We start from the raw sequence: 27,675 nt of genomic DNA, 5'->3' as shown, positions 1-27,675 counted from the left end.
TGTTGTGGAGACCTCCGGTGGCTGAGATGATATACAGACCTGGTCATGTCTTCTAGCATGTTTTATAAAGATCTTCTCTCCTTAACTTTTAGATCTAATGACCACTTTGGTTATTTACACAAAGGAAAATATCAGATTGCATTTCCAGCCAAAATCTAGAACTAAAAATTCATTGACATTCATAATTGTGCTGAATTGAAGTCAAATAATGCTGCATGTAAACTATAGAAAGTCATTGGTTTGATCCCACACAGCCCTGAGTCCTAAGAGTAGAAATTTCAGAATGTTTCAGAACTTGTGCATTTTTCTCATTATTTCAAGTTTTTCAAAGTTTTTTTTTTTTGGGAGTATCTTCCGTGTCCAAAGATGAAACGATGTGTGAACAGAGGAGGCACCAACTGCGGTGTTTGACAGAAACATTTAATAACTTTTAGTCCCCAAACTTCCTCCAAGTTTAGACGAGCTCATCAAATTGAATTTAAAGCCATTAAGAACTTTTTGAGATAACCTGTTAACAACAATCATCCACATTAACAGACGGACGGACAAACGTTGGTGAAAATCTTACCTTCTTGGTGGAGGTCACCTGTTTTTGAGTGTTAAATGGCAAATTGAAGAAGCATGAAAGAAAACTAAAGGAGATAAAGAGATCTTAGGTGGATACTCAAATAAGGTTGTAATAGCCAATTTGACATTTGCTATAATTTTGTGTGTATATTTAGACTGTTAGGTTTACTGTTGGTTGGTTCTGTCGTCAGGTGATACCAAACACAATCCAGGTTAACTCAATAAATGAAGTTACTGTGGTCAACTGTTGTTCAGTGACGTGTTGGATTAATGGACTACAATACAGTGTGAGTTTGCAAACCTGCGAGTGTCACAAAGTAGGAAACACTGCTAGACATCATTATAAAATGTGAGATATAGCACGCACACAGCACACCTAGAGGGCAAATTCTTTAGTTATTCAAGGTGTGGTCAGGAAGTATCTTGCTTGTGCTCAGAATGGCACCATTTCATTAAGCTACTGGATCAAAGTCCCTCATTATTCAGGGTTGTGGTTCAGTAAGATAAACCTGCATGACAGGAGAGGCGGAAAGGGAGCCGGTGATGGTCCTCAGTCATTGCAATAATAATAGTAAAACCAAGGGCACTCAGAGAGCCCAAACATCCACTAAGCTCCAAATATCCTCTGTGCTAGAGATTGGCAGATCCAGATCCAATCTGGATGAAACTCAGTGAGTTTTTGAGAAACCGATCCAACATAACTAAGTCCAAGTTTACTGTATCACGATCGGTGACTTGCAAACTGTGCCATGTTTTTTTTTTTTTTTTAATTTCACCAATGATGGGGGACGGGGATTTGACCATTTTTCAAACTCATCCAGAATCAGTATATTTTTCTGAATCCCCTCCACTTTTAAATGGAATCTTCCATGACGTTAAGTTCTATCTTCGGTTAAAATTGTGTCAAAATCCATTCAAAAATGCATTCTACTGCAAATTAAGTGGTGCTTATTATCCTTGTGTTATTTGTTTTCAGAAGCTTGCTACATTAAGGCCCTGATTTACTAAGATTCAACCTAATTGTGTCGTGTGTTCACCTGTTGCGCTTGATTGAAGATGGGAAACGTATTAATATGTGCAAAAGAGATTAAAAACAACCCTTTTTTGTGCACGCAAGCTGGTGTGAACGCAGCATGGCTAAGTACTGACCATATTGCCAATTTGAAAGGTTGAAGTTAGTAGAAGAGGAGATTAGAGATATTATTGAATTACAGCAAATGTAAAATTCTTCTAGCCTTAAATCTCTATAAAAGCAAGGAGTCTGTGTGTGTGTGTGTGTGTGTGTGTGTGTGTGTGTGTGTGTGTGTGTGTGTGTGTGTGTGTGTGTGTGTGTGTGTGTGTGTGTGTGTGTGTGTGTGTGTGTGTGTGTGTGTGTGTGTGTGTTCCTCAAATATCTTTGCGGATCAGGATCAGACTAGACTGAGAGTTTCAACATGGCTACTGCTTGGTTCAAGGGTGTGCAACGTCGGATTTGTTTGGACGCCCCACCTCCAGAGTCAAAGGACTCAATGATGATGTCATCAGTCAGAACATTGGAACATTGGTCCTACTCTCTACAGTGATGATGTCATCAGTCCTACCGCTACAGTGATGATGTCCCACCTTGAAACAACCTCATTTGGCCATCCATGAAAAAGCTACTTACCCTCCCACTTTTCCATCGCATTACATACTTCCTATGGGCACTGCACTAATAATATAAAAAGTCAACGATAGCGATGTCATATGAAGTGGAAATCCTGTTTGTTTTTAATGCTGCATTGCAAAAACCTTTGGGAGTAAACGATGCATGAATCAGGATGGCGTGCATAAAAAGTGAAAGTCGGAGCTATAAACAAACAATAATGCACAAAGTTGAAGTTTCCTCCAAAAACCTTTAACTATGTTGAGGCTTTTCTATTTGAATAAATAACGTGTGACAGAAAAGGTACAAAATCATTATAATGAGAATATCTATGAATGTGAGTCCAAAAAGAATGATATAGTTGCAGAGGAAAGTAAGTATCCCTGGGGCAGTGGGTTATCTAATACTACGGATCTGAGCTGCTGCAATTTTTGAAAATGAGCTCCTGACGTGAAGACACAAAGACCTCTGAAATACTCCAATCATTTCTAATGGTTTGTCCTGAGGAACAGGATGTGTTTTTCAGCAGTTTCTTAACAATTCCCACTAATGACAACAGGTAACAATGTGCTGCATGCGTCATAATTTCATTGCTCACCTGTGATCAAAAACAATAAAGACTATTCTGATTCTCAATAACAATAAAGACTATTCTGATTCTCAAAAACAATAAAGACTATTCTGATTCTCAATAACAATAAAGACTATTCTGATTCTCAAAAACAAAGACTATTCTGATTCTCAATAACAATAAAGACTATTCTGATTCTCAATGACAATAAAGACTATTCTGATTCTCAATAACAATAAAGACTATTCTGATTCTGAATCTGTTTTAAATTGTATTGTTATTGTGCAAAAAATTGGGTTGGTGGGATCCCTGCAATGATATTTGCAACATTGTTAAAGTCGATACAAATGTAATGTTTATTTCAAACACGGCAAAAGGCAGGCAGGACAGAAGAAACAGTGGTGCATTCATTCAGAATAAATCCTCCTCAAGCATCCATCTCCATGCACAATCGACTGGAACTGAATGATTTATGTGCAACACAGCGAAATGGCTTTGACAAAGTTTTGTTTGAATCTTAAAGCTCACTTATGTCACCTGGATGTCAGGGGTAATAACTCATTTATGTTGGTTTTCTGCTCTGCTGCGAATGCTTTTCTTTATCTTTACAAGAAAATATGTGATACCTGCGGTATTCCTCCAGGGACAAATAATAACTATTTATTGTGATCATTTTATGTTTGTTTTCTCTATTGTCGTAATAACTTCAAAGGATTGTGGACACGTTCTCATTTTTTAAATTGACACATTAAAAGATAAATAGTAAGATGCAGGCCTATGTAGTGATGTGGTGCAGATATTTATGGGGGATGAAATATGAGGATGAAATTCACAACTCTGTCATACAAAAATGATAAGGATCAGACATTTCAGAACAACTGTTGCAGCATTCCCTTTCCCTTTGTGTGAGGTTTGTTTGACAGTGATAAGGACAACAAGGCTATGAAGGATGACTTTGAATGTGGCAGCACAAACAAAAAGATACTTGATTTTCTAGCATAAAATTGTGCTGCGCTACACAATTTTTTTTGTAAGGATTTATAATTTATTATTTTTTAAGATAAAGCTGATTGTTGGATTGGTTATTCATTTTGATTGGATCTGGATTACAAATTAATTGTGATTTTTTTTTTAAAAAATGGTGGTGCCCATATATTTGAACCTGCTGTATCTTTATTAAGGGGAATAAAAAATTCTTACAAGCCTTTAAAGTGATCCTGATCAGAGTACCATGATCAGGATCACTGATCCAAGTAACTGCCAATATCTGGATATTTGGAGCTTTATGGATAGTTGCACTATCAAGTTGCATTTAAATCTTTTTATTTTGTAATTACCACTTTTTTTAATCTCATAATTATTAATTATTAATTATTAATCAATCTAATACCTGTTTATCTTAGAATTCATGCTTTCATATCTCATAAATAGGACTTAAGATATTCTTACATTTTGCATTGGCAGAAACAGGGCTTCTTTAGACATATATTTTCCTTTTTTTTCATGGTCACAACAGTGACAATTGTATGGAAGCTCATTCCCGCCAGTAATAAAAACAACAACAACAAACTCAAAAAAGTACAATAATATAAAAAAAATAAAAAAAATATCACAATGATACCATAATTATGAGATACTAAGTCAAAAATTATGCTATAGTATCTCATAATTATGGGATATTAAATCATAATTCTGAAAATAACAAAGTGACAATTGTATGGAGCCAGTAAAAACAACAACAAAAAATTAGGAAATGTAAAATTATATATATATATATATAATTTTTTTTTTTTTAATCTCATAATTATCCCATATTTTTAAATTATTATTTTGCTTTTCCTAGTTTTTTTGTGTGTGGGAATGTGCTTCCATACAATTTAAAGAAGCTATTTTATATTTCTTATATTTGCGTTTGGTTACTAGATTAAACTCGACCTCCCAGCATGCACTGCGATAGGTGTTGCGGTCTCCCATTGGTGGAGCTGACGGAGCGGCGGAGGGAGACGCAGTGGTGCTGAGGCGGTGTTGAGAGCAGAAGCCGCAGAGCTGCTCTCCTCGCTGTGTGGAGCGGTCCAACTACTCACCTACACCGCTGAAGCTGAGCGCCGCCTGGGGCTGAATGAAGGACTCCGTCCATGCGGAGACTAGCGCTCATTTTGCTACCCTGTGCTGTCGCCGTCCTACTTCACTTTTGGTTCGCTAGACGTCCTTCCTCCGCCTTAGTGGACAACAACACTCTCTCAGGTACTTTTATAACGTTACAACCCAGGCTTTAGCTTTTCGGTGCTCCGTAACTTTTCTCCTCCCGAAGCGGCGGTGGTGGACTAAAGTTTGCTTTTACCGCCCCGGTGTGGTTCATGTAGCACCGCTTATTAGTCAGGGTGTGAACAGGTCTTTCATGGTAAAAGTGTGTTTTTGTTCTTCAGAGTGTCATGTGTGTAATAATATGTGCTACAGACAGTGATGTGAGCCACTAACACCATGCTGAGTGTCTCCTGCTGTGATGATGTCCTCTTATCTACAGCTGCACCCATTCCTCCTCCGATTGATCCAGTTAAAGCTCACTTTGATGGCTAGTGTCTTCATACAAAGTCTGAAAAATCAAACCAGAGAGGAAACTTATCATAATCAGAGATTAGAAACTTGCATCACCGTCTGCACCTTTTTCTTTCCATTTCTGCTGAAGGTCATCATTTACTCCATCCTCCAGTTTAAAGATGCTCTTTGTTTTCCATGCAGATGAACCACTACCTTTTTATGAAGTTCTGGTGGGAGTGCTGTCTGCTCGACATCATTACCAACTGCGACAAGCGATAAGAAAGACCTGGCAGGGGAACATCCGAGGTCACCCCCACTTACAACACAGGTCTGTATACAGGTGGAGCTCCAACTTTACCCTCTTCCCTTCAAGCCTGGAGTCAGACAAATGCACATTGGAAAAATAAAAGCCTTCTGCTGCTGGCTGCAAATAACCACCTGACCCATAATAAAGTATTTTATCTTCATCTGACCAGTGGGCAGTAATGTCCTTTCTGTCATTCCTCCTTTTTGTGTCCATTTCCTTCGCATCGAGCAAGCTTGGATAAGGCGTGATAGCCTTTAAGCAAGCATGGTAACCATGGAAATGGAGCTTGGATGGATGGACAAGCTTTAGAAATCTTGTCACTGAATATTGAGCTCAAGAAAAAAAGGAAGCAATAACATTTGTGGGTGTTTTTTTTTTTTTTTCCTCTTTTGTCCACCAGGGTGGGGGTTAAGTTTGTTGTCGGCAAATATGGGTGTCCAATCCCAGAGGAAGATCGAGAAGACCCCTACTCCTGCTTCCTCCTCAACTTCACCCAGCCAGGTAAAAATCCAAAAAAGCAACACATTGAGGGATCCAACTTGGGCTGCTAGATTATAGACAAAATACTAATCACCATTATTTTAGTCATAATTGAAAACACGATTATTCGTCAACCAAAAAGTTATTTATTGTTTTGTACAAAACTGTAAAATATATTCTTTAAACGTAAATAAAATCCTTCAAACGCTAAAATAAAGTGTGTTCAAATTTGACCAAAACAAAACAGTTCTTACCCGTGATGGGTCCTTGCTCTTGGTCTTCATCATCAAACCCAAAGCGTTCCCATATAAGAGAATTTGACTTGCCATGCTTGTAGGGGTGCCACGAGATCTCGCGAGATTAAACTCAACGAGATTTCTTGTCGCGTTAAAATCTGTCTTTTGAGATTTTTTTTTAATTTATTTATTTTTGTGAGCTATCCAAACTTCGTTTTGTGACATGTGGGGCAGTAATGTGCCTTTGCTACGTCTAACCTGCCAGAACCTAAAGCAGGAGAAGGAAAAAAAAGAGTAAATTTTAGTTCTAGTTTCAATTTGTGGAAGAAGTTCATTAAAAGCTCATGCTTACATTATTCACGTAAAGAGTTATAATAAAACATTTCAAAATGCATGTGCAACTCGGTTAAATAACAGTCTGTTGGTCCAGTCATGTATTTTGTTATTGTAGTTTTCTTAAAATCGTTGTCGTGAACCCAATATCATGTCTCATCTCGTGAGCTGAGTGTAGCGTCACACCCCTACTTGCTTGTTTGCTAAGCCTTTTTTCCTGCGTGTTTCATGATGGCTAGGCTCGCTTTAGCTTTGAAAGGGGCGGGGCAGAGGAGCTTGCATGTGCGTGGATTAAACAACTCAGTCAGTATTGATTATTGTGTGTGCGAGGCTTTATTCTTTGTAGATGACAGAAATTGTGGGGGTTTGTATTATTTAGCAAATAAAACGTGTAAAATAAAATAAATAAATATTGATATTCGTTTTTTCCGATTATGTCTTTTATGTAATCGTTGGGTGTGATATCTAAATCTTAATCTAATTTTGAATAATTGCACAGCCTTTGATGCAGCTATAATCCAATACTTGCATGTGTGATTGTGAACAGTGTAGCTGAGGCAGAATGACCTCGCTACAGCACAGAAAGAGGAAGGAAAAAAAAAAAACGAAGAATGCATGTTCAGAATCAAGGAAAAACACCTTTTATTCGCAGTCGCCCATAACTCAAGGATTCTTATGATAATTTTTCAACACAAGGCCAAAGAGGAGACGATGTCTTACAGGCAGCAGCAGCAGAGGCAGCTGCAGAGAAAAGCAGAACTACTTACTGACACTTCAGAATGCGAGCCGAGCACGAATGTGCCACATATAAAATATAAGTGAACCCGCTGGCTGTCAGATAGAGCGTCTTTAGTAATTGTTCTGTCTCTGACTTCTTTCAGGGAACCAGTTCCACTTATTTTCCCAACTGGCTTCACTGTGTGCTGCCTTCATGAAAACATAATTACCACTCATCATCAGGAAAGGTTTTTACCGTCGACGGCCTTTAGGGTCATGGCAATGTTTTTTTTTTTTTCTTTGGCCTGTTCTCCGTTCTGCACCGGGTTAATGGTTTCACCTGTTGGCGTCATGATTTGCTTTAGAATCGGGAGGTGGATGATTGAAAGAGGAAGAGACAGTGGCTGCGTTTGAACACAGTCGGGAACCTGACTGAGATTCAGGTCAGAGCACACATAAAATGGACAATTAATTGTTGCTGAAATATGGCAGTTTGCGCCTCATTCATCTCAGGGATTTGTGTCGAGATCACGATCAGGGGAATGCAAATGAGCCGTTCAGATTTTTATCTCGTCATTTTCCTAACACGAGACGGTCTTTCCAAGTATCAAGGAGAAATAGGTGATGCATTACAGTTACTCATAGGCACTTGGATTTATAATTATTACTTATGCTCAATCAATCTTTGATTTAACTTTTAAAAGCTACACTGCTACACGCAAACCTGAAACCAGATTTTTTTTTTTCCTTTAAATAAAAAAACGCTGCAATGTTTATCCTAGTCATCTCTCAATTCTAAAGTCTCAAGGTCAGTTTTTACAGATTTTCCTTTAGTTTACACACATACATTCTGATGCTGGCACACATTCTAACACTCATTCCACAAGGTTGGAGGTGGGGGTGGGGGAAAAATCGATTCACGTAAGAATCGCAATTCTAATCATCCACAATTCTGAATCTATTCATAAACTTCAAATCAACAACAAAAAAACAGACAAAGTACAGGACGAAAGCAATTATACAGTATATATATATATATATATATATATATATATATTAGGAGTGTGACGATATCTCCATATGGCGATATATCGCAATATTTTTTCGCACGATCAATTTTTGATATCGATAATAAGTATCTATTTTTTTTATTTTTAAACATTTTTTGGGGGATTTAAGATTTATTTTAATATTTCCAAAACCTTTTCTGCTTTTTCACTAAAATGTGCAGGTAGGTCTTCACAGAAATGTCATCACTGTTTGTTGAAAGAACCAATATATTGTTTACTGGAATATTGCACTATAATGATGTCACTGGTAAGAAAGATCCTATTTTTTGTTAACAGAAAGCACTATTGGAGATAGTTATTTGTTTACATTGGTATGTTGACATTTATTTACAGAAATGTTGCACTAAAATAGTGTCACTGTTCATAGGACACTTTTTCAATTTATTGTCTTTCGGAGATATAAAATAAAAATGGTATTTTTTTCTTATGTCAGATTATCGTAGATTGATTTCTGACCAATATATCGATAATCGCAGTATTGTCATATCGTGAGATAATCGTTATCGTGAGCTTTGTATCGCGTATTGTGAGGTACCCAGAGGTTCCCACCCCTATATATATATATATATATATATATATATAAAACGGGTGTGTGTGCACCAGAGCTGAGGAGGAGCTGAATAAGTAGTTGGAGGCCGTCTCTCTCAGAAGATCCCCTTCATTGGTGGAGGAATCATGACACAGCCTTTTCTCCACTAGCCAAATTAGCTAAACACTACCTATGCATCCCTGATACTAGTGTTGCAGTGGAAAGAGTATTGTCCACCGCTGGAGATATTGTGACAACACAGTGAAGCAATCTCAGTTCAGAACACATAGATCAGCTTCTTTTTCTGCAGAAGAACCTACATGTTCTTTATGGACAGTAATCCCACATGTGTAATCCTACACAACAAGTCCAACAAGTGCCCACCCTTGCTATGTGATTTGTTAAGAAATCACACAAAATAGCAGTTAAAGTTTGCAGTGTTATTTGTACAATTTTATATTTGAAATATCATTATGTATTTTGAAATGGGAACCTAATAGAGAGAAAGAGGCTTTTATTTTGGCAATTTTATTTATTAATAGGGATGTCCCGATACAACTTTTTCATTTCCAATATGATACCGATATTGCAGTCTTGTGTATCGGCCGATACCTAAATTGATCAGCATGAATCATTCATACTTTTTCTTTAATAAAAAATAATTACTTATTTTGTGGTGTGGAATGTTAGAAAAGACTTGATCAAGTACAGGTACATTTATTATTAACAAACTGCTGCACAATATGTGCTACTTTTGGCTTTTTCTCATATCAGGGACAGCATGTGTGAGTGAGTTCTGTAGTGTGGCTTGTTTAAGGTAAGGTCTGGGTTAGAATGCACTCAGTAATCCATCTAACTGTGCTTTTCATGCTGTTTTCAGAAGTAGAATAAGTAGCAGTGACTCCTTAAACAAGTATTTTAATACAAAATAAGGTGTAATGTACGTATAAATGTATCATTATAGGTGATATTGTAATTTTCTATATCGCCAAACCAGAAATCTCAATATATTACCCAGGCCGACCTGTGAGAGGACACCAGAGACACACGTGTGAGCTTTATTTTGAAATGTTGCATTTTCTAATATCTCGATGACAGACTAAGCTCTCGTCTGCTACATAGTACACACACACACACACACAAACACAAATAATGCAGATCCTCTTAATAGTAGTAAACGGGTTATTCCACGATGAATACGTGCACTTTTGATTGTTGGAGAACTTTCAACATGGCTGAATATTTAATAGCCAATAAATGCAAAGTCAGTACATTTGCTGTTAATGATTCATGTTCAGTTTTCCTTAAGGCTGGCGCTGCCTTTTTGTTTTTGACAGCGTTCCCTAGTACTTGATGTGACTGAATGAATATTAAATATCTGCTCTCACTGGTATAAAATCTGCTGCTACGTTTGGTTTTTATGTGGGGAGAAAGTCTCTGTTTGATGGACGGTTGCTCTGTGTTTAGACTTTTCTGTTTTTATCCCGTCAGCGATTCAAACTTGTGTAGGAATTCATACGACGTAAATAAAGAAAGGACTTCTTTGTTTTCATTGATCCCCCCGGGTAACAAATGGCTCTTTTTGTAATTAACAAACAGCTGAAGCTCACTTTGAGGAGTCGATCCCTGCGACATCAGTCTTTAAAAGTGCTGATGGTGCACCTTTACCTGAGGCTGCTTTCAATCATCCTGCTGGGATTGTTCTGCTTGTCAGGGGTTCTCACCCTTCGGGTTGCGAGACATTGGGATAAGGTTGCCAGATGCCTTTAAGAAAATAAGATTTTTTTTTTAACAATTTGAGCCCATTTTTGCTTATTTTTCCCTTTTTTCTGCAACTGCACCAAACTTACCATATTTTAACCTATTTTCATCACTTTTTCTTGCCAAATCTTTGCTCCTTTTGATGCATTTTTGCGACCTTACTCCCATTTCTGCCACTTCTCCATCAAATTTAAATGCCTTTTTCTGCATTTATGAATCTTTTCCACCACTTTTCCCACCTAATGTCACATATGTTGACCCACTATTTACACTTTTAACCTCTTTTCACCATATTTCATGCTTATCTTTGTCAAGCCCATTATTCGCCAGTTTAAACTTATTGTTCCTACTTTTTAAATGACATTACTTCAAACCTCCTCCCCACATTTCTTTCACTTTTCAGCCAATATTAACACTTTGAACCCTTTTTAGCACTTTTTCTGTGTTTCTGCCCACTCTAATTTGAACTGATAACCAATTTCTATCATTTTTTAAAATCCCATTTCACCCCCTTTTCCACAATTTTTGGTCACTTTAACCCATGGATTTAGATCTTTAAGATGACTACACTATGGCCCAAATAATAATAAACTTCCTGGATAACAGTGGATATTATTCAGATAAATAAATATGTGGTTATCACAGATTCATAGAACAATGGACCATCATTTTGCTGATTTTACGGATGGGTCCCAAAAATTTCTCCCCTTTATTCCCCCTTATAGATGACCCTGTCTCCACATATATTCATGTCTGTGTTCAACCACCTTCAGGTACAGTGGGGGTTGAGAGCCCCTGCTGTACGGTAACCCCCTGCTTCTATGTGTCCCAGTGATGGAGAGAGACGTGGAGATGGAGATCGTGACGGTGTCCGATCCCTCCACGCTCGCCCCTTCTGACGTGTCTTCCATAGCCCTGGACTTTAAAGTGCTCCACCCTGTGGTCATCACCAGGTTGGGAATGTTTTCCAGCCGGAATCAACCAGAGCTTCAAAGCAATGTGACGGTGAAGCTCTTCCAGCTGGAACAGGAGGTAACCCAACGTTGACCCGTCGGTGCTTATATAACATATCATGCTGCTGCCCAGTAGAACCACAGCCTGAGGGCATGTGGAGGACTGGAGCTGCTGCTGTTTACTGCCTTAGTTATAGAAGCTTAAACTCCTAAAGTGCCTCCAGTGTTAAAGCTCATGGCAGATACTGGTTCGATAGAGAGTCCCATAGTTTGTTTATTTTGTATTTTTTATTGTTTTGCAGGAAGCTGTGGTCACTGCTCGCTTCAGTTCCATCAACATGGGGACTCTGGTGAACTGGGTGTGGTACAAACCAGTGGAGCAGTTCATTTTGCCAAAGGTAAGGTTGACCTGATCATTTATTTAAACTGCTATTCATTTATTGACTTATTTATTTTTAGTTATTTCATATAAAATAAAGTTAATTAATAAAATGTTTTGTTAATCAGGTCTAAAGTGTGTTTGGGTCAAAAGAGAAACAAAATAGTTCTTAATTAAATGCTACCATTATAATATTTATAAACTATTGAATATTTTTCTACTGCGCAGAGAGAACATTTTTCATCAAGCAATCATTTGGTTGGCAGATAATCCCTCATGGTTATCATAAACAACACTTTTTCACTAGATGAACACTAGATTTTGACTTGATACAAACAAAAGCATAATAATAATAATTTAACTAAATAAATAAATATTGAACCAATTTAGATTTTTGTCCACAAATTAAACTAGAACAAAAACACCCTGAAGTACTAAAAGCAATTACAGCTCATTTATTTTTTCATCTACAGATGTTTGTTTATAATTGCTCGTTCTCTGAGTGAGAAAACATCTAAATAAAGCTACTTTATTATGATTGAGGTTATACATGCATTAACACAGTAAATCAGGTCAACAAATAGTTTGTGGTAAAAACGGAATAAATATATTAACTAATTTTTTATTTTCTTCCTTTTTAATTCCTTTTTGTGACGTTCACTCTAATCAAATGCACACAGATTCTAATACAATTGGTATTTATGAACAAAATCTATACGTATTTTTTAATCAAAAGACTAAAATTGATGATCATTTTCTGGTTTTAAAGGGGGGGTATTATGTAAAATTGACTTTTTCAAGATTTATATCATATTTATATTAAAAACATGCCTGGAGTGTTGCCTTGGCTCATTCATGTATGTTTGAGTGATCTTTAAAAACTCTGACGGCATCCATTTTAGGTGTTGCTTTTAACATAAAATAAATGATTAATCAAACGTTTAGCTGTTGCCCTTTATGATAAAAAAGATTGTGCATTTTCTTATATTTATGATTTCATTGCAACATAGTTTAATTCTATATTACGGAATTGCAAAAAGAACCTAAAGAGCCTCAGCTCCCTCTGGTTTGAAACAATAAACCTTTAGCGTTGACCACACCCAGAATTAGTGATAGACATGTTACCGTTTCTAACACTTAGCACATAAATCATGTAACAGGGTTAGAGGAGTTCATTATGATCACAAAGACAATAAATACCTCCTGTTGATTAGTGCTCTACAAATACAGCTATTAGAGTTTTCATGTGGATTCTTTATTTACAGCCGAGAAAACCTTAAGCAAAAATGTCGTTTTAAGGCCAGTCTATGAGCAAGAAATAAACAATAAAGGTGCTTCAATAAAACAATATATTTACCATTTCCAGATCATGTTTTCTATAACAGAAAAAGTGATTATAAACACAATATGATCTTGTAAGACGCGTTTCAAAATAAGTGGAATTCAAACCACTCTTGTATATGTTTTTATTAAGTTGGAACACTTTGAGAAAGAAGAACACGTCCTGTCTTTTCTTCAGGGTTTTGAAGGCTCGTTGATTTGGGAGAGTCTTGACTCTGCCGTGTTGACCACAATCAACTCCTCCTCTGTGGAGCTCAACAACGGAGGAGGCGTCCTCAAGTTCTCATCTGTATGTACGCTCTCGTGTAGCTTCTTAAACCTGCTCAGAATGAGTGGTGAGTAAAAAGTCTGTTTATTTCATATTCCTGTGTGGTGTGTTGCAGATCGCTGAGGGCATATTGCCTCATCGAAGCGCTCGTGGGTTTCCAGGTTTGGCTGGAGGCTTCACTTTTACCATCTATGGTGAGTCCTGCAACGCTTCATTTCAGGTTTTTATCAAAGTTGACTCACGCCATGAAGTAGACGAGGATAGAATACTCCGTGAGTAAGAACTGAAGTAAAGCATTGTTCACTGTGTGAAAGAAAAAGTGTTGCATCCAAAATGTTACCAGCTTGTTTTAGTGTCTCAAGAAGAATATATAATATTCATAAGTGATGACTCAGTTTTAATTTGTGTTGTCTAATTTGTTAATGTTTTAAAGTTGATTAAATGGTAAATGGACATGATTTATATAGCGCTTTATCCCCACACTGAAGCAGTCTCAAAGTGCTTCACATATCAGCTCATTCACCCAATCACTCTCACATTCACACACCAGGACTGCCATGCAAGGCGCTAGTCGACCACTGGGAGCAACTTAGGGTTCAGTGTCTTGCCCAAGGACACTTCGACACATAGTCAGATACTGGGATCGAACCCCCAACCTCTGGATCAGAAGACGACCCACTACCACCTGAGCCAGTTGTCTCTCTAGCCAGTTGTGGTTCATACCTTACTCTAATTTACTCTTTTGCCTATTAACATATTTTTTCAGAAATTCAGATTTATTTATTTATTGATTGATTATTTCTTCGGTGCTGGCTGTAATAATATTTAGGGACAGTTTGTCATTAGGTTGTAATACTTGCATCGCTGCTGACTGGCTGTAAGAAATCACTAGTGTGACCTTGTATTTGAATTATTTATCATTTTCTAACCTTTATTTATACCTGAAGATTAATCCGACGTCCTTTTCTAAGAATATCCTGACAGCACAACTAAAAGATAAGCTAAAATCATAAATTAAGATTTCAATTAAATTTCATCTAATTGAATTTCAAACACAATAACTAACGTGTCGACCGCAAATATATTTTTTTTAATGTGCCACATTTAGAGAGAGTGTCTTCAAGTCAGTCAATATCCATTTACAAATCTTTGTTTCCAAAGATTATTAAGTTTTAGCTCAGAATGAAAGGTTTTCTTCTATTGGTCTAATGATTCGTTTTAGCAACGATTCGATTTCAATCATGATTCTTTGTTGCCGATTCCATTCAAGGACGATTTTGGTTAATGTAGAACGATTCGATCTGAAACGATTCAGTAACTTTTTAGCCAATATAATAGGGAAGTAACGATTAATCGTAAGGCAGTTAAAAATCGATTCATAGGTATCACGATTGACATCAATACTTTGAAAATTGAACCGCAGTACCTGCTCTTGTCCAGCAGTGAGCGCGGCGGCCGGAATCTGCTACTACTTTCTTTCTGCCCGCCTACTACTCTTACATGTTAATGTTACATGTTAATAAATGATTCCTTACCTCTTTAGCGCTGAAAGAATATCTGTAAAAGTAAAGTTTTTCTATTAGCTCTGTCTGCTAGCATAGCATCTCTTCTTCACTGCAAGAATTTCTGCATGCCAACCGACCACTGGGTTACCAGCGCCCTCTGCTGGTCCAAACAAATATCTGACGTAAATCAGTGCAATGACGGGTTTTTTTTTTAAGTCCAATTGATAAGGCACAAAATATATTTTCAGTTGCACTTTTAAAAATAAAAAGAACTATTATGCAATTTAGCATTGTTTACTATAGAACCAGAATTTAAATTAATAGGCTTCTTCTTCATTTGTATTATTTCTTTATTTATTTCATTCAAGATTTATTTTTAGTTAAATTGTATTCTTTTGAATAGTTTATCAAGGGATTCTTTTGACAATGAAAAATAAAAGGAAAATAGTACAGTATTTTCTATTTTTTTTTTCCCCCCAAAAAAAATAAAGGAATATTTTTCAGTCATCATTTGACTACAGTCCCATTTTGTAAAATAAATCGGGAGAGAATCGTATCGTGAACCCAGTATCGTGAATCGAATCGTATCGGGAGTTGAGCAAATCGTTACATCCCTACAATATAATAATTCAACCAGTGTGACTGTAAAATAATAATTGCATTAATATTGAACATAAACAAACAAGTAAACAACATTTAATGGCAAATGTATTTTCACTTCAGTTTAAATGAACAATGTTAACCTTTTCTGCGCTACACATTGGGATTACCTGACTCTTCTGCTTGTTTTTTCAATGTAAAAATAATATAATTTTAACAAAAAATGAAGTGCTACCAATATCTGTTCAGTGCAAATGATTAAACCTGCTACTTTTTTGTTTTAACATGATAGTGAGCCTCAGGCTTTCTTCAGAGCTAATGCCAACAAGCTAACGCTACATGCGCTGCTGCAGTAAACGCTGCCAGAAGGTCTGGTGGTTGACACACCTTTTTATTATCTTCGTCTGTTCTAAAGCCGAAGTGTTTCCACAAACTGGACCCAAAGGTGGATTGATCAATTTACCGGCTTCTCCGTTTTGTGTGTGTGCTAACTCGCGCCGCGTAATGTCTTTAATATTGAAAGCGCTTTTAAAACTCATCCATATAAAGTCTATCGTACTTAAATTCAATGTGTTATTTCCTCGTATCGATACAATCAGTTGATAACCTTTTTATAACATATTTAGATCGATTATTGACATCCGGAAGGGCAACTTGCAGAGCACAGATCAATGTAGTTGGATTGTAGGAATATAAATCAGTCATCAATCTAATGTACATTTGCCAAACTCGAGTCCCGCGTGCCAAGTTTGGCCAGCCAGAGCATCTAGTCCGGCCCACAGGAAGATTTTGTTTAAACTAAAAAATCCAAAAGAAAAAAACAGGACTTTTTGGTTTTCAAAAACCTGGAAAATTCCTGCTAATTATCCCACAGAATTCTGGCAAATTACATTCCAGAAAATTAATGGTAATATCAAGAAATGTTGACCAATTGCCTAACATTCAGTTTTTTGTTTGAATTTGTGCTTTTTCCTTTTCAAAAACATGAATTGTTTTTGGTCCAGCCCACTCCAGGCCCTTAAACAAAATGAGTTTGATGCCCCTGATCTAATGGATGACTCGTTACACTCTTACTTTCTCCTCTGCTGTCTGCATCAGATGGAGAAGGTTTGTCAGAGCTCCTGAAGGGTCGTCCAGCCAGGATGGAGCACCACGCCTCCAGGCTGAGGCAGGAGGACTCCAGCTTACAGGAGGAGAACCTCCGACACGATGACATGGTGTTTGTAGATGTGGTCGATACCTACAGGAACGTCCCTACCAAGCTGCTCCAGTTCTATAAATGGTACGCCCCAGTGCTAATGACCCAAAATTCCCCCCTCCCCCCAGCTCATCTGCAAACTACTGGGTTTCTCAGAGGAAATCAGCGACCTGATAGAAAAGCGTCTCATGGCCTCATAATGTCCTGCTGTGAGAGTTGCCATCACCATCAGTCAGTCAGAGGAAAGTACATTTATGAGTCATAATCTAACACAGCATGCACGTTGGCCCCAAGCTTTGACTGGAGAAGTGTTTGACTTATTTGCGGATACAAACCTCAGCGGTATTTAAAGTAAATCCACTCTGAGATTTAGCAAAAATGAAATCAAATGTTAAGATTGCACATTTGCCCTTTTACAGGTCTGTGGGAAACACTGACTTTAATCTGCTGCTCAAGACGGACGATGATTGTTACATCGATGTGGATTCCGTGTTAATGAAGATCGACCACAAAGGCCTGAAGCGCAGGAATTTCTGGTGGGGGAAGTGAGTACGACGTGGTGTCAGCCTCTCTTGACGTTGAAGCTGCAGCCGAACAGGAAATGAAAAGAAAAAGACTCCTCTGCTCTGTCAGAGTGAAGACAGCTGAGGTAAAACAGAGACGAGTTTTGATGGTTTGTGTGTCGTCCTGGCCCAGTTTCAGGCAGAGCTGGGCAGTGGACCGCATTGGGAAGTGGCAGGAGCTGGAGTATGCCAGTCCTGCCTACCCGGCGTTTGCCTGTGGCTCGGGCTACGTGGTGTCTCATGACGTGGTCCAGTGGCTCGCCAGTAATTCAGAAAAGCTGAAGGCTTACCAGGTGGAGCATGGAACACTGTGAGAACGTTGGCAGATGATTGAGATGGTAAAAGAACTGAATGTTGGTGTTTTTCTACAGGGAGAGGATGTGAGCATGGGGATTTGGATGGCAGCTGTTGGACCTCAGAAATATCAGGTGAGAAAAACAAACAGTGAAAGATAATGACAACTGTGGCAACATATTTTTATTAGTACTTTACTAAAAATGATACATGAATTTAAAAATATTGATTAACTCATTTTTAAAAGGTGTTTTTTCAAGGTTCGATTTGGTTATAACAGTGTAATATTTGAGGGCAAGAGTTGAGAGTTTCTAGAACTGATTTCCAGTGAAGCACTTGAATCTCACAGGACGGGTTAACTACTGTGGGAAGAGATTGGTATCAAAAATATTCACACGCGTTTTACAAATGCACAAAAATATCCACTACGGATGTGGAGATTAATCGATACGAATTGGTATCTAGATACAAACGTGCGCGTTGCAATTCTATCATTCAGTGTGCATCGGTACAATTTATGGGTGAATTTGAGATGCATTGTTCACTGCGTGTCTGCATCCATGGATGCATCGATTTTTTTTTTTTTTTTTTCATCCATCCATTTCCTGACCCACTTGTTCCTGTTTTCAGGGTCGCAGGGTGATATTTTTTATGTTGTATTTCATTCTATCCTGTGTTTCCGATGCACATTGAATGCACCATCACTGCTTTGTGTCTTGTTTTGAACACGGACTGAAGCTGGGAAGCACATTTCTACTGCAACAAACTTCGACGAGAGCAGCAGCAGCTAGAGTAGATTTATAACACACCTAAAAACTTCAAATCAGGCGTAGAAAGTTGGTAAACTTGACCAGACGCAGGTGTTTTGTAAAGAATGTCGTGCTGCTAAACCTTACACAGTCAAATCTTTGATTGTTCAACTTTATAATGCGAAATAACTAAAAAAAATAATAATAATAAAGTTAGGAGCTTAAAGAGCCTTACTACTACCTGATAGGCAGGGATGTCTAGGCGTTTCTGCCTCCAGATGTGAACTAAATGTGAGGATGGAAGGATGTTTGTCTGTGCAGCTGTGACTCAACCCATTGGTGCTCATCGTGTTATGAGACGCCCTAAATATGAAGGATCTCCTGAGACCTGTTGTGTCACACTTGTACTCCTGTGCTGTAAGAACACTGAGGTGTTGGGAATCAAACTCTCATCTAAATAAAACAGGAGAAAAAGGGAAACCAATGCAACAGATCTGAGGAGAATTAAGACAGATGTTGTCCATTTAAAGCTGGACCCCTGAGGTGTATGATGCTGCTCTCCTGTTCCAGGACTCTGGCTGGCTGTGTGAGAAGGAGTGTTACGTGGACATGCTGTCGTCTCCTCAGCACACGGCGCAGGAACTGCACACGCTGTGGGACAGACGCAGGCGATGTGGAGACGCCTGTGAATGCCCCGAGAATCTGTAACGTTGGTTCACTCTCTGCACTAAGGGAATCCTTCCAAATGTGGAAGAGGAGTTTAAAAGATTTGAGCCTAAATCCTACTTTAGATTCATGTTCTGCGGTATATGTACGACAAAAACACTTACAATTTGGAACTTTCTGTTGGACTTTTCTAGGGTTTTCTGGTTAAATTGTTAATGAAATCATCTGCAGCTTCACTATGAGTCACACAGGGATTTTTGCCTGTTGAATTTGTGTCATTTGTGGAAGAGGTTTTTAAAGGAAAAAACATGTCAGGGATGGAGCAGAAACTCTAGCATTTTAAAAACAAACTGTTGCCCGATTTGATGAACTATTCTCATCTTTCACACTCTGTAGTGTTAAGACGTGATTACACTCACACACACACACTGTTCTGTATTGTGTCGTATGTGTAGGTGGTGTAGTGGTCTAAATGTATACGTTGATATCATGTGATGAAAATGTGAACACTTCTGAAACTTTGAGCGAATGTTAAACCAAATATACTCATTCATCACGTTGGTCCTCATTTATCAACCGTTAGTACGTTCAGATCTGAGCGTACGACGTGCGTTTGACCAAATTCACACAAGCTTCGGTATTTATCAGTTTTGACGTAAGCGTACAATCAGATCTAACGTCAGGTCTGACCTCGTGTACGCAAATCTGAGTCTGTTATAAATTATAGGTGAAATTGGCTAAAGACATAATAAACACAGACAAGGGACAATATTTAGTCATTTTTAAGGCTTTTTGAATTTCTTTTAAAGTTATATTCATTGCCTTAAGTTTACGGACTAAGGCTGATAAAATCGTATAATCCGTGTGTGTCTCCAGGATCTCTATTGTGAAGTTTTTCACAGTGCACACAGGGGGACAGACGTCACCTGCTTAGTAGCTGATCCTCTTCCACAGTGTTTAAATGCGCCTCTTTATTTCCAGTTCACGCTGTTTTGCTCCACCTCAGATGTGAGGATGCCGATTTTCATCTTGGAAAAGTTTCTTTTCTTGTTTGACCTCAGTGGGCGGGGCCTCTGAAACAAGAGCGCAGAACAAGTTAATGATGATCGAATTCAACCGCCGCTTTTATCAACACCCGATAATTTGTACGCTGGGATTGGTCAGATACGAATGTTTCATGAATCACATGTTGGTCCTGTCGTACTCAGATTTGCACCTGTTTTTGCGCAAGGTTGCTAAATGAGGGCCACTCTTATGAAACTAAAATATTCAAACTTCAGAGATGAATCCCCTGGTATCTCTTAACAATCAGTGCAGTGAACGCAGTTGTCATTTCTGAGCGTGTGAGATGAGCTACATAGTGTTGCAATTTAAAGACATTCACCGCATGAAGCTTTAATTGAAAGTCAGGCTGGAGTTGCTTGAGTGACGTGTGGTGTAATTTGTAGGGTGTGCACTTTTCTCTGCTTCTTGGTTTGTCAGCAGGCGTCACAGGCTGCATACCTGCCCACCTTGGGACACAAACTGCAAACACACATACTGTAAGTGAGTGTAATGTGAAGTGACAGTGTCTGCAGGGCTGCACCAGTTCAGGTCCATTCTGAAGTCAAACAGCAGCTCTTGGTAGACGCTTTGGATCACTGCACGCTAACGTTAAAGGTGCTGCGAGTCCTTGATGAGAACAACACGTGTTTTGTTTTAATATTTATTTTTAGAGCTGCTGCTGATAGTCATCTTTAGGTGGTGCTGCCCTGGAGGCGTTTCATTACCGTGTGTTTTCTAGTCCTGGACATGGAATCAGCTTTAATCAGATTGATGAAAAAGGGTTTTAAAGCAAATATAAAGAAATGGAGCTGGATGCTAATGCAGCTTTTAAAGTTGATGCTAATTTAAGATAAATACATTGTTTATTTCTGCCTCACGAATCAATGAGTAAAGAAATTCACAGCTTCAGTGTTTGTTTCAATTCTTCCACTTCTAGCCTTTCACAATAAAAGCTCTTAATCTGTTCCGTGCATTCATTATCAATAGTTAAATTAAACTCTTAAAGCAGTAACCCAAGTATTATATTTAGATTAATTTGGAAATAACTTCAACCTTTATTGATTATCCATGTTTAACTGTTACTTTAATTCTGACACATGAAGTTAGAGCTGAAAATTAGCAGATCACAGATCAGTGTAAACTTTGATGATTATGTAGGATTAAAGAAATGCATTTTGCACCATGTTGTCCCATCCTTTAGTGCAGGGGTTTTCAACCTTGGGGTAGCGAGACACTGGGAGGGTGTCGCCAAATGTATTCAAGAAACTAAGAATTTTATTTTTTTTAACAATTTGAGCCCATTTTTACTCTTTTTCTGCAACTACACCCAACGTGCCATATTTTCAAAACTTTTTTTTGCCATATTTGTGCTACATTACTCCCATTTCTGCCACTTCTCCATCTAATGTCAATGCCTTTTTGGCACATTTTTCAAGACATTTCCATATAAACCCTTTCCACCACTTTTCCCACCTAAAGTCACACATGTTGACCCATTATTGTCTTCACCATATTTCATGCTTGTTTTTGCCAATTTAACCACATTCACGATTTGTCATGGCCATTTAAACACATTGTTCCTACTAATTGTTCCAATATTGATAGTTTGAACCCGTTTTACCACTTTTTCTGTCCGTTTTTGGCCACTCTAATTTGCAATTTTAAACCAATTTCTGTGGTTTTTAAAATCCCATTTCACCACATTTTCTGCCATTTTTGGTCACTTTGAACCTATTTTATTTCTGATTAAAACAAGTATTCACATCTTTAAGATGACTATACACTATGGCACAAATAATAACAATCATCCTGTATAACAGTAGATATTATTCAGATGAATAAGGTTATCACAGATTAATAGAACAATGGACCATCGTTTCGCCCCTAAAAGCTCTTTGAGGCTCGTGGGCTAAAAAGTTTGAGATCCACTGCTTTGTTGTTCATCTGCCTCTGTTGATTTTGTGCAACATGACATGAAACATTTTGTGCTCAAATACTGTTTTATTTTAGAAGAAGACAAAGCTTGAGTTTTGGCCTAATAAAGTGTTTGATAGTGAGAAACTATGTAGTGTCAAAGGAATGCTGCTCAAGCATTCTTTTATTCTCTGGGAGATCAATACAGTTAAACTAGAAAATCTCTCCCAAAGCACAAATCTCAGTGAGAGAAGAAGCAAACAAGGAGGGGAAAAAAGTGGTTTTCTTCTTCTACAGTATATGTTTGATATGAACAGATTTCACACAAACTTCTCCCCGTGCGTTTGTAATCTTTGAATAAAGAAAAGACGCATGTAGCTACAACTCATTCATTTATATGCGCTCGTATTAATATTTTCCAGGGAATTGAAATGATTCGTTCAGCCTGTGACGAGCGTCGCTCACAAGACGTGGAGTTGATTGCATTTAGATGATTTCTTTCATCTTTAAGTCTCACCTTTTTTTAAAAAAAAAAAAAAAAAAAGTCTGCACAGCACAGATTGAAGACTGTTGACGTTACAAATTGGGAATTGTGCTCTCGCTTTAGTTCACCTGAGGGTGGTTTTTATTCACTGTCTGCATGAAGTCGCTCACTGTGCAATTTCAAACGGCTGAAACAAGTGCAAAAAGCAGATATGGGAATCAGAGCCAAGAAATCACAACTACAAACAAGCATCCAAATCAGCAGAATAAGACCTTTTCCTACCTTTTTCTTTCTTTCTTTCTTTTTTTTTTTTTTGATGGAAGAATAATGAAGATGCATTGGGAATGCATAAAATAAATGTAATGTCTAAAAACCACAATAGTGGTTTTAAAAAAAAAAAACTTTAATACCAAAGTCTTGTAAATACTGTATGTTACATTTAAATCTAAATGTTAATTGTACATTTAAAATGGTAAATGTAAATCTAAAATGTTAAAACTACATCAAAATGTTAACTCTAAATGATAATTGTAAATTGAAATCTAATGATTAAATCTTAATGTTTAATGTTACATTTAAATCTAAATGTTCAAAATAAACCTACATGCTAAATATTAAATCTATGATGTTTAATGTTACATTTAAATTTAAATGTAAATGTTAAATATAAATGCTAAATAATAAATGTAAATGTTAAACATAAATGCTAAATCTAAACAATAAATGTAAATGTTAAATCTAAATCAAAATGTTAAATACAAATGTTACGGGTGAAACTACATTTTTTGCTAATATTTAAATTCACCAAAAGTACCAAAATAAAAGCTCATTGACAGAACGATAGAATTATGTTTAGATTTAACACTTAGATTTAATATTCAATATTTAGATTTAACATTTAGATTTAGATTTATACCAAAGTCCAAAGATTGCACTGTTGCAGACATTATTTTGTGTATAAACTGATTGAAATTTATGACTGATTTACTAAGTCACTGATTTGATCAGCTGAAGATAGACTTGTTGAATTTACAGTTTTAAATCAGCAGATTTCTCAGGGTCACTGAAACAAAAGCACGATCGATATGTCAGACTAGAAAAGACAGAAATTACACATTTTATTCTGCGTGCATCAAATATTGCTTTTCCTAAACTTCAGAATCTCTCAGAGGTGTTTGCTCTACTTCTAAACAGTCTGTGTTTCATAAGGCTGTCTATCATTTCTACTGTCTGCATCTCACTCTGTTGACTTGGAGCAGGCAATGAAACCAGTGTTTTTGTCTGTAAATGCATTTGATATAATAATAATAATAAAGTATTTAACCAGTAACTGACAGTTGCTTTCACATTTCAACCAGTCAAAAAAGAACTAATAACTGTGATTACAGATGCAGTGAAACCAGAGAAGCGCAAAGCGTGTCTGTTGTTGTCTCTTCAAAAATTGTAAAAAAATGGATAAAACTGCACAAAGTCAACGATTAAAAAAAAAAATTCACACACCATTAAGCAAAAGAATAAACATATTATTACTTCATCGCCTCTAAAAGCCAATTATCACATCTGAGCCACACACTCGTGGCTCTTTACAAACTCCAAGTCAGCTTTTACATTTAGTCTTATCAGTGTTCTCATGCACAATAATCTGATAATAATAATAATAATAATAAGAGGTATTTATCTGTATTTTTAGCCGAATTATGTCAATATTGCTGCAAAAGAAGCGTATTGTCTGTAAATACAGGTGTTTATAAAAATAAAATATCAATAGAGAAATTTAACGAGAAAAAGTGTGGGCTGAACAAATTTAAATCACCCAATTATTACAACCTAATTGATGGAATTTTTCACCATTTAAACAGCACAGTATCCGATTATTATCCATCCATCCATTGTCCTACCCGCTTGCTTCTTTTTCAGGGACATCATGGGGACTATTTTTTTTTTTTTTTTTTTTTTAGAATTTAACCAACCAAATTTAGTTTTTCTAAAATAGCTGTTGAAAACACACATAATCTGTTTAAAACATAAATCTATATATTTTCCAGGGCAACATGCATTTCACAGCATGCCTGTCAAAAGAAAAGTTTCTTTCAAAATAAAAGACAAGTCCAACATGAGAGACATGTATTCATTTATTTTTGACCGGCTGTTTGAGACCGACCCAGTACAGGTCCGCGACCAACCAGTTGAGAATCGCTGCTCTAATCTACTAGTGTAGTTTTTGAAAAAAGTAGTTTTTTAATTACTAGGATACTTAGTTTATTAACTATGAATAAGAATGTGTTTTCCCAGCATGCATCAGCGTACTCTGAGTACTGTAGCAGTCCAAACAAATGAATGACAGGTGTGTGCGTGAGGACTGTTGATGTGATGCAGCCTCTGTGAACAAAGCAAATGTTCTCTCCGTCCCTGATGACAGTCTGTGAGGGATTTTACACATCAACCACTGCTAGAATTATACATGAGAACACGAGTTGCTCTGGTAACAGTGACACCAATGCCATTCTTCTTATGACACTCATTCCCTGTTTAGGAAAGGTTAAGTCTGTAGATGCTTTTTAATAAATAAACCAAACCAACTGCAGACAGACACACTGTATGAAGTGCTGATTGTTGCACATGCTAAAATAAACAGCAACTTTTTACTTTTAGCAACAAACCACATTGAAAAAAAACATGTTAAATGTTACATTTAAATATAAATATAAATGCTAAATGTTGCATCTAAATATAAAGGTTACATCTAAATATAAAGGTTAACTCAAAATGACGATTGTAAATTTAAATCTAATGATTACATCTTAATGTTACATTTAAATCTACATGTTAAATATTAAATCTAAATGTTAAATGTTATGTTTAAATGTAAATGTAAAATGATATATGTAAATGATAAATCTAGATCTAAATGTTAACTCTAAATGATAATTGTAAATGTATATCTAATGATTAAATCTTAATGTTTAATGTTACGTTTAAATCTAGATGTTAACTCTAAATGATAATTGTAAATGTATATCAAATGATTAAATCATAATGTTTAATGTTACATTTAAATGTAAATGTTAAATGTTTTGTTTAAATTTAAATGTTAAATGTAAATCTAAAATGATAAATGTAAATGTTAAATCTAAATGTTATATATAAATGCTAAATCTAAATTATAAAAGTAAATGTTAAATCTAAATCCAAATGTTAAATATAAATGTCACGGGTGAAACTAAGTATTTTTCTAATATGCAAATTCACCAAAAGTAACAAAATAAAAGCTCATTGACAGAATAATGAAAGAATAAATTTAGATTTAACATTTAGATTTAATATTTAACATTTAGATTTAGATTTGAAATGTAGATTTAGAATTAGATTCAACATTGACATATTTTTATTGTGAAATTTTGTGAAAAGTTGCTGTTCATTTTAGCATATGCAACTTCTCAATCGGCGCTCCTTCAGAGGATGATTCATCTCGCACAGCTTCGCTATATAATCCAAAACATATTGACAAAACATCAGTCGTGCTGTGTTACACATTGGTTCACGACCACATAAGTTTGCGGTGTGTGATTTGTTTTGTGTCAGTTGCTATCGACTCACAGTGGTGCTCCAGATGTGCAGCTGTAAATGGTCACTGACGAGGCGATGTGCTCTGTAGCCTGTCCTGACAAGCACAATTACCCCCATTCTAACAAAGCCCAATGACAGCCGCTGGACAAATAGGTTTGGAATGAGAGGACAAGTGTTTAGGGACCGACTATTTTGTGTTTGAGTGGATATAGAAAATGAGTTGGAAATAACATTCTTCTTTTTTATTGTGATCTTTTCTACACCCTGCCTGGGCTTCCACTCTGTATTCCTGAAGCTTCTTTTAACAACACTGTGGGCGTTTGCTGGATGAGTTTTTTGGGGGATTCAGAGATAGATCTTGACCCACTGTCCATCGACTGTGAAAAGGTCACAGAGTTCTACGTTTGGAATGTGTTTTTCTCACTAAAAAGAATCACAACCATCGCTCCAGGAACAGCCACAGACTTCAAAAACATCAACTATTGGAGATGTTGATGTGTTCACAGAGAATAAATGATTTAGGAACTATTAACAAGCCTTTATTTAGTTTCAAAGTAAACCATTAGGTACGCTTTTGTTTAATTACACACAAATTAGATACATTATCAACTGGAATAGTTGCATTTCCTGAAGAAAATGCAAGTGAGGATGCAGGTGCTGGCCCGCCTTGCACTGCATTAGCTTAGCATTACCATTAGTGTTAACTAGTATTAGTATTAGCTAGCATTGGCATAGCCTAGCACTAGCATTGGCATAGCCTAGCACTAGCATTAGCACTAACCTAGTGTTAGTGTCATTAGTACCTAATCTTTTCACAGACCGAATCCTTTTTGATCCTTTCAACACATGCGCAAAATGCTTTTACATCCGGTCGGCCTGTTTCACGGCAGTCAGTGTACTTTTTTAAAAAGTTGAAACCCTGCTATTTAAAAAGAAATAGAAATTTATGTTTTGAGTGAATTCAGATTTATTTCGGTTTTTATCTTATTTTCTCTTTGGTTTTTGATTGTCAATGATGTGTATTGTTTTTTTTTTTGTAATTAACAATTAAAAACACCACAAAACAGTCACATATTGTACTATTAAAATGTTTAACAAACAACGTGTGGACGTTTTACATTGAAGTATCACGTCCCAGTATTTCTGTCGTAAGGATTGCTAGTGAAGGAAGTGACGAAGGATCTGAATGGATTTGGTCCGTGAAAAGATTAGGAAGTGACAGTTAGCATTAACCCTAGTGTTAGCATTAGCCTAGCATTGACATTAACCTAGCATTAGCTAAAAAATTTGCAATACGGTTGAAATGGGTTGAAGGCAGTAGCTGAACATGGAATGAATGGGGATAAAAAAAAAAAAAAAATGAACATGTGTCCTCCCTACATTTGTTTTCTTAAAGCTCAAATTAAACAAATTAAAA

The 27,675-nt window shown here is 36.8% G+C and overlaps 1 protein-coding gene across 1 annotated transcript; it reads left to right on the top strand.

The window, feature by feature from the left end:
• The first annotated feature begins 4,780 nt into the window (after positions 1-4,780).
• On the top strand, positions 4,781-20,240 carry b3galnt2 (beta-1,3-N-acetylgalactosaminyltransferase 2). Its single transcript, XM_028469584.1, has 12 exons — positions 4,781-5,006; positions 5,502-5,628; positions 6,008-6,108; positions 11,566-11,765; positions 11,989-12,084; positions 13,585-13,695; positions 13,790-13,868; positions 16,878-17,061; positions 17,397-17,522; positions 17,674-17,833; positions 17,912-17,968; positions 19,154-20,240. The coding sequence occupies exons 1-12, from the start codon at positions 4,898-4,900 to the stop codon at positions 19,289-19,291; spliced, it is 1,488 nt and encodes a 495-aa protein (XP_028325385.1). The 5' UTR covers positions 4,781-4,897; the 3' UTR covers positions 19,292-20,240.
• The last annotated feature ends 7,435 nt before the right edge of the window (positions 20,241-27,675 follow it).

The sequence above is a fragment of the Gouania willdenowi genome, chromosome 15 (genome assembly GCF_900634775.1).
Source record: "Gouania willdenowi chromosome 15, fGouWil2.1, whole genome shotgun sequence".
In the NCBI taxonomy this organism is placed as follows: Eukaryota; Metazoa; Chordata; class Actinopteri; order Blenniiformes; family Gobiesocidae; genus Gouania; species Gouania willdenowi.
The sequence above is the reverse complement of the archived record's forward strand: the minus strand, read 5'-3'. Positions and strand labels throughout refer to the sequence as shown.

What these genes read in the sequence shown, in the direction of transcription:
- b3galnt2 (XM_028469584.1), top strand. Translation starts at nt 4,898, where the DNA reads ATGCGGAGACTAGCGCTCATTTTGCTACCCTGTGCTGTCGCCGTCCTA. An exon ending in TCTTCCAGCTGGAACAGGAG is followed by an intron (nt 11,766 to 11,988) that starts GTAACCCAACGT and finishes ATTGTTTTGCAG; the next exon opens with GAAGCTGTGGTCACTGCTCG. An exon ending in AGGAATTTCTGGTGGGGGAA is followed by an intron (nt 17,523 to 17,673) that starts GTGAGTACGACG and finishes GTCCTGGCCCAG; the next exon opens with TTTCAGGCAGAGCTGGGCAG.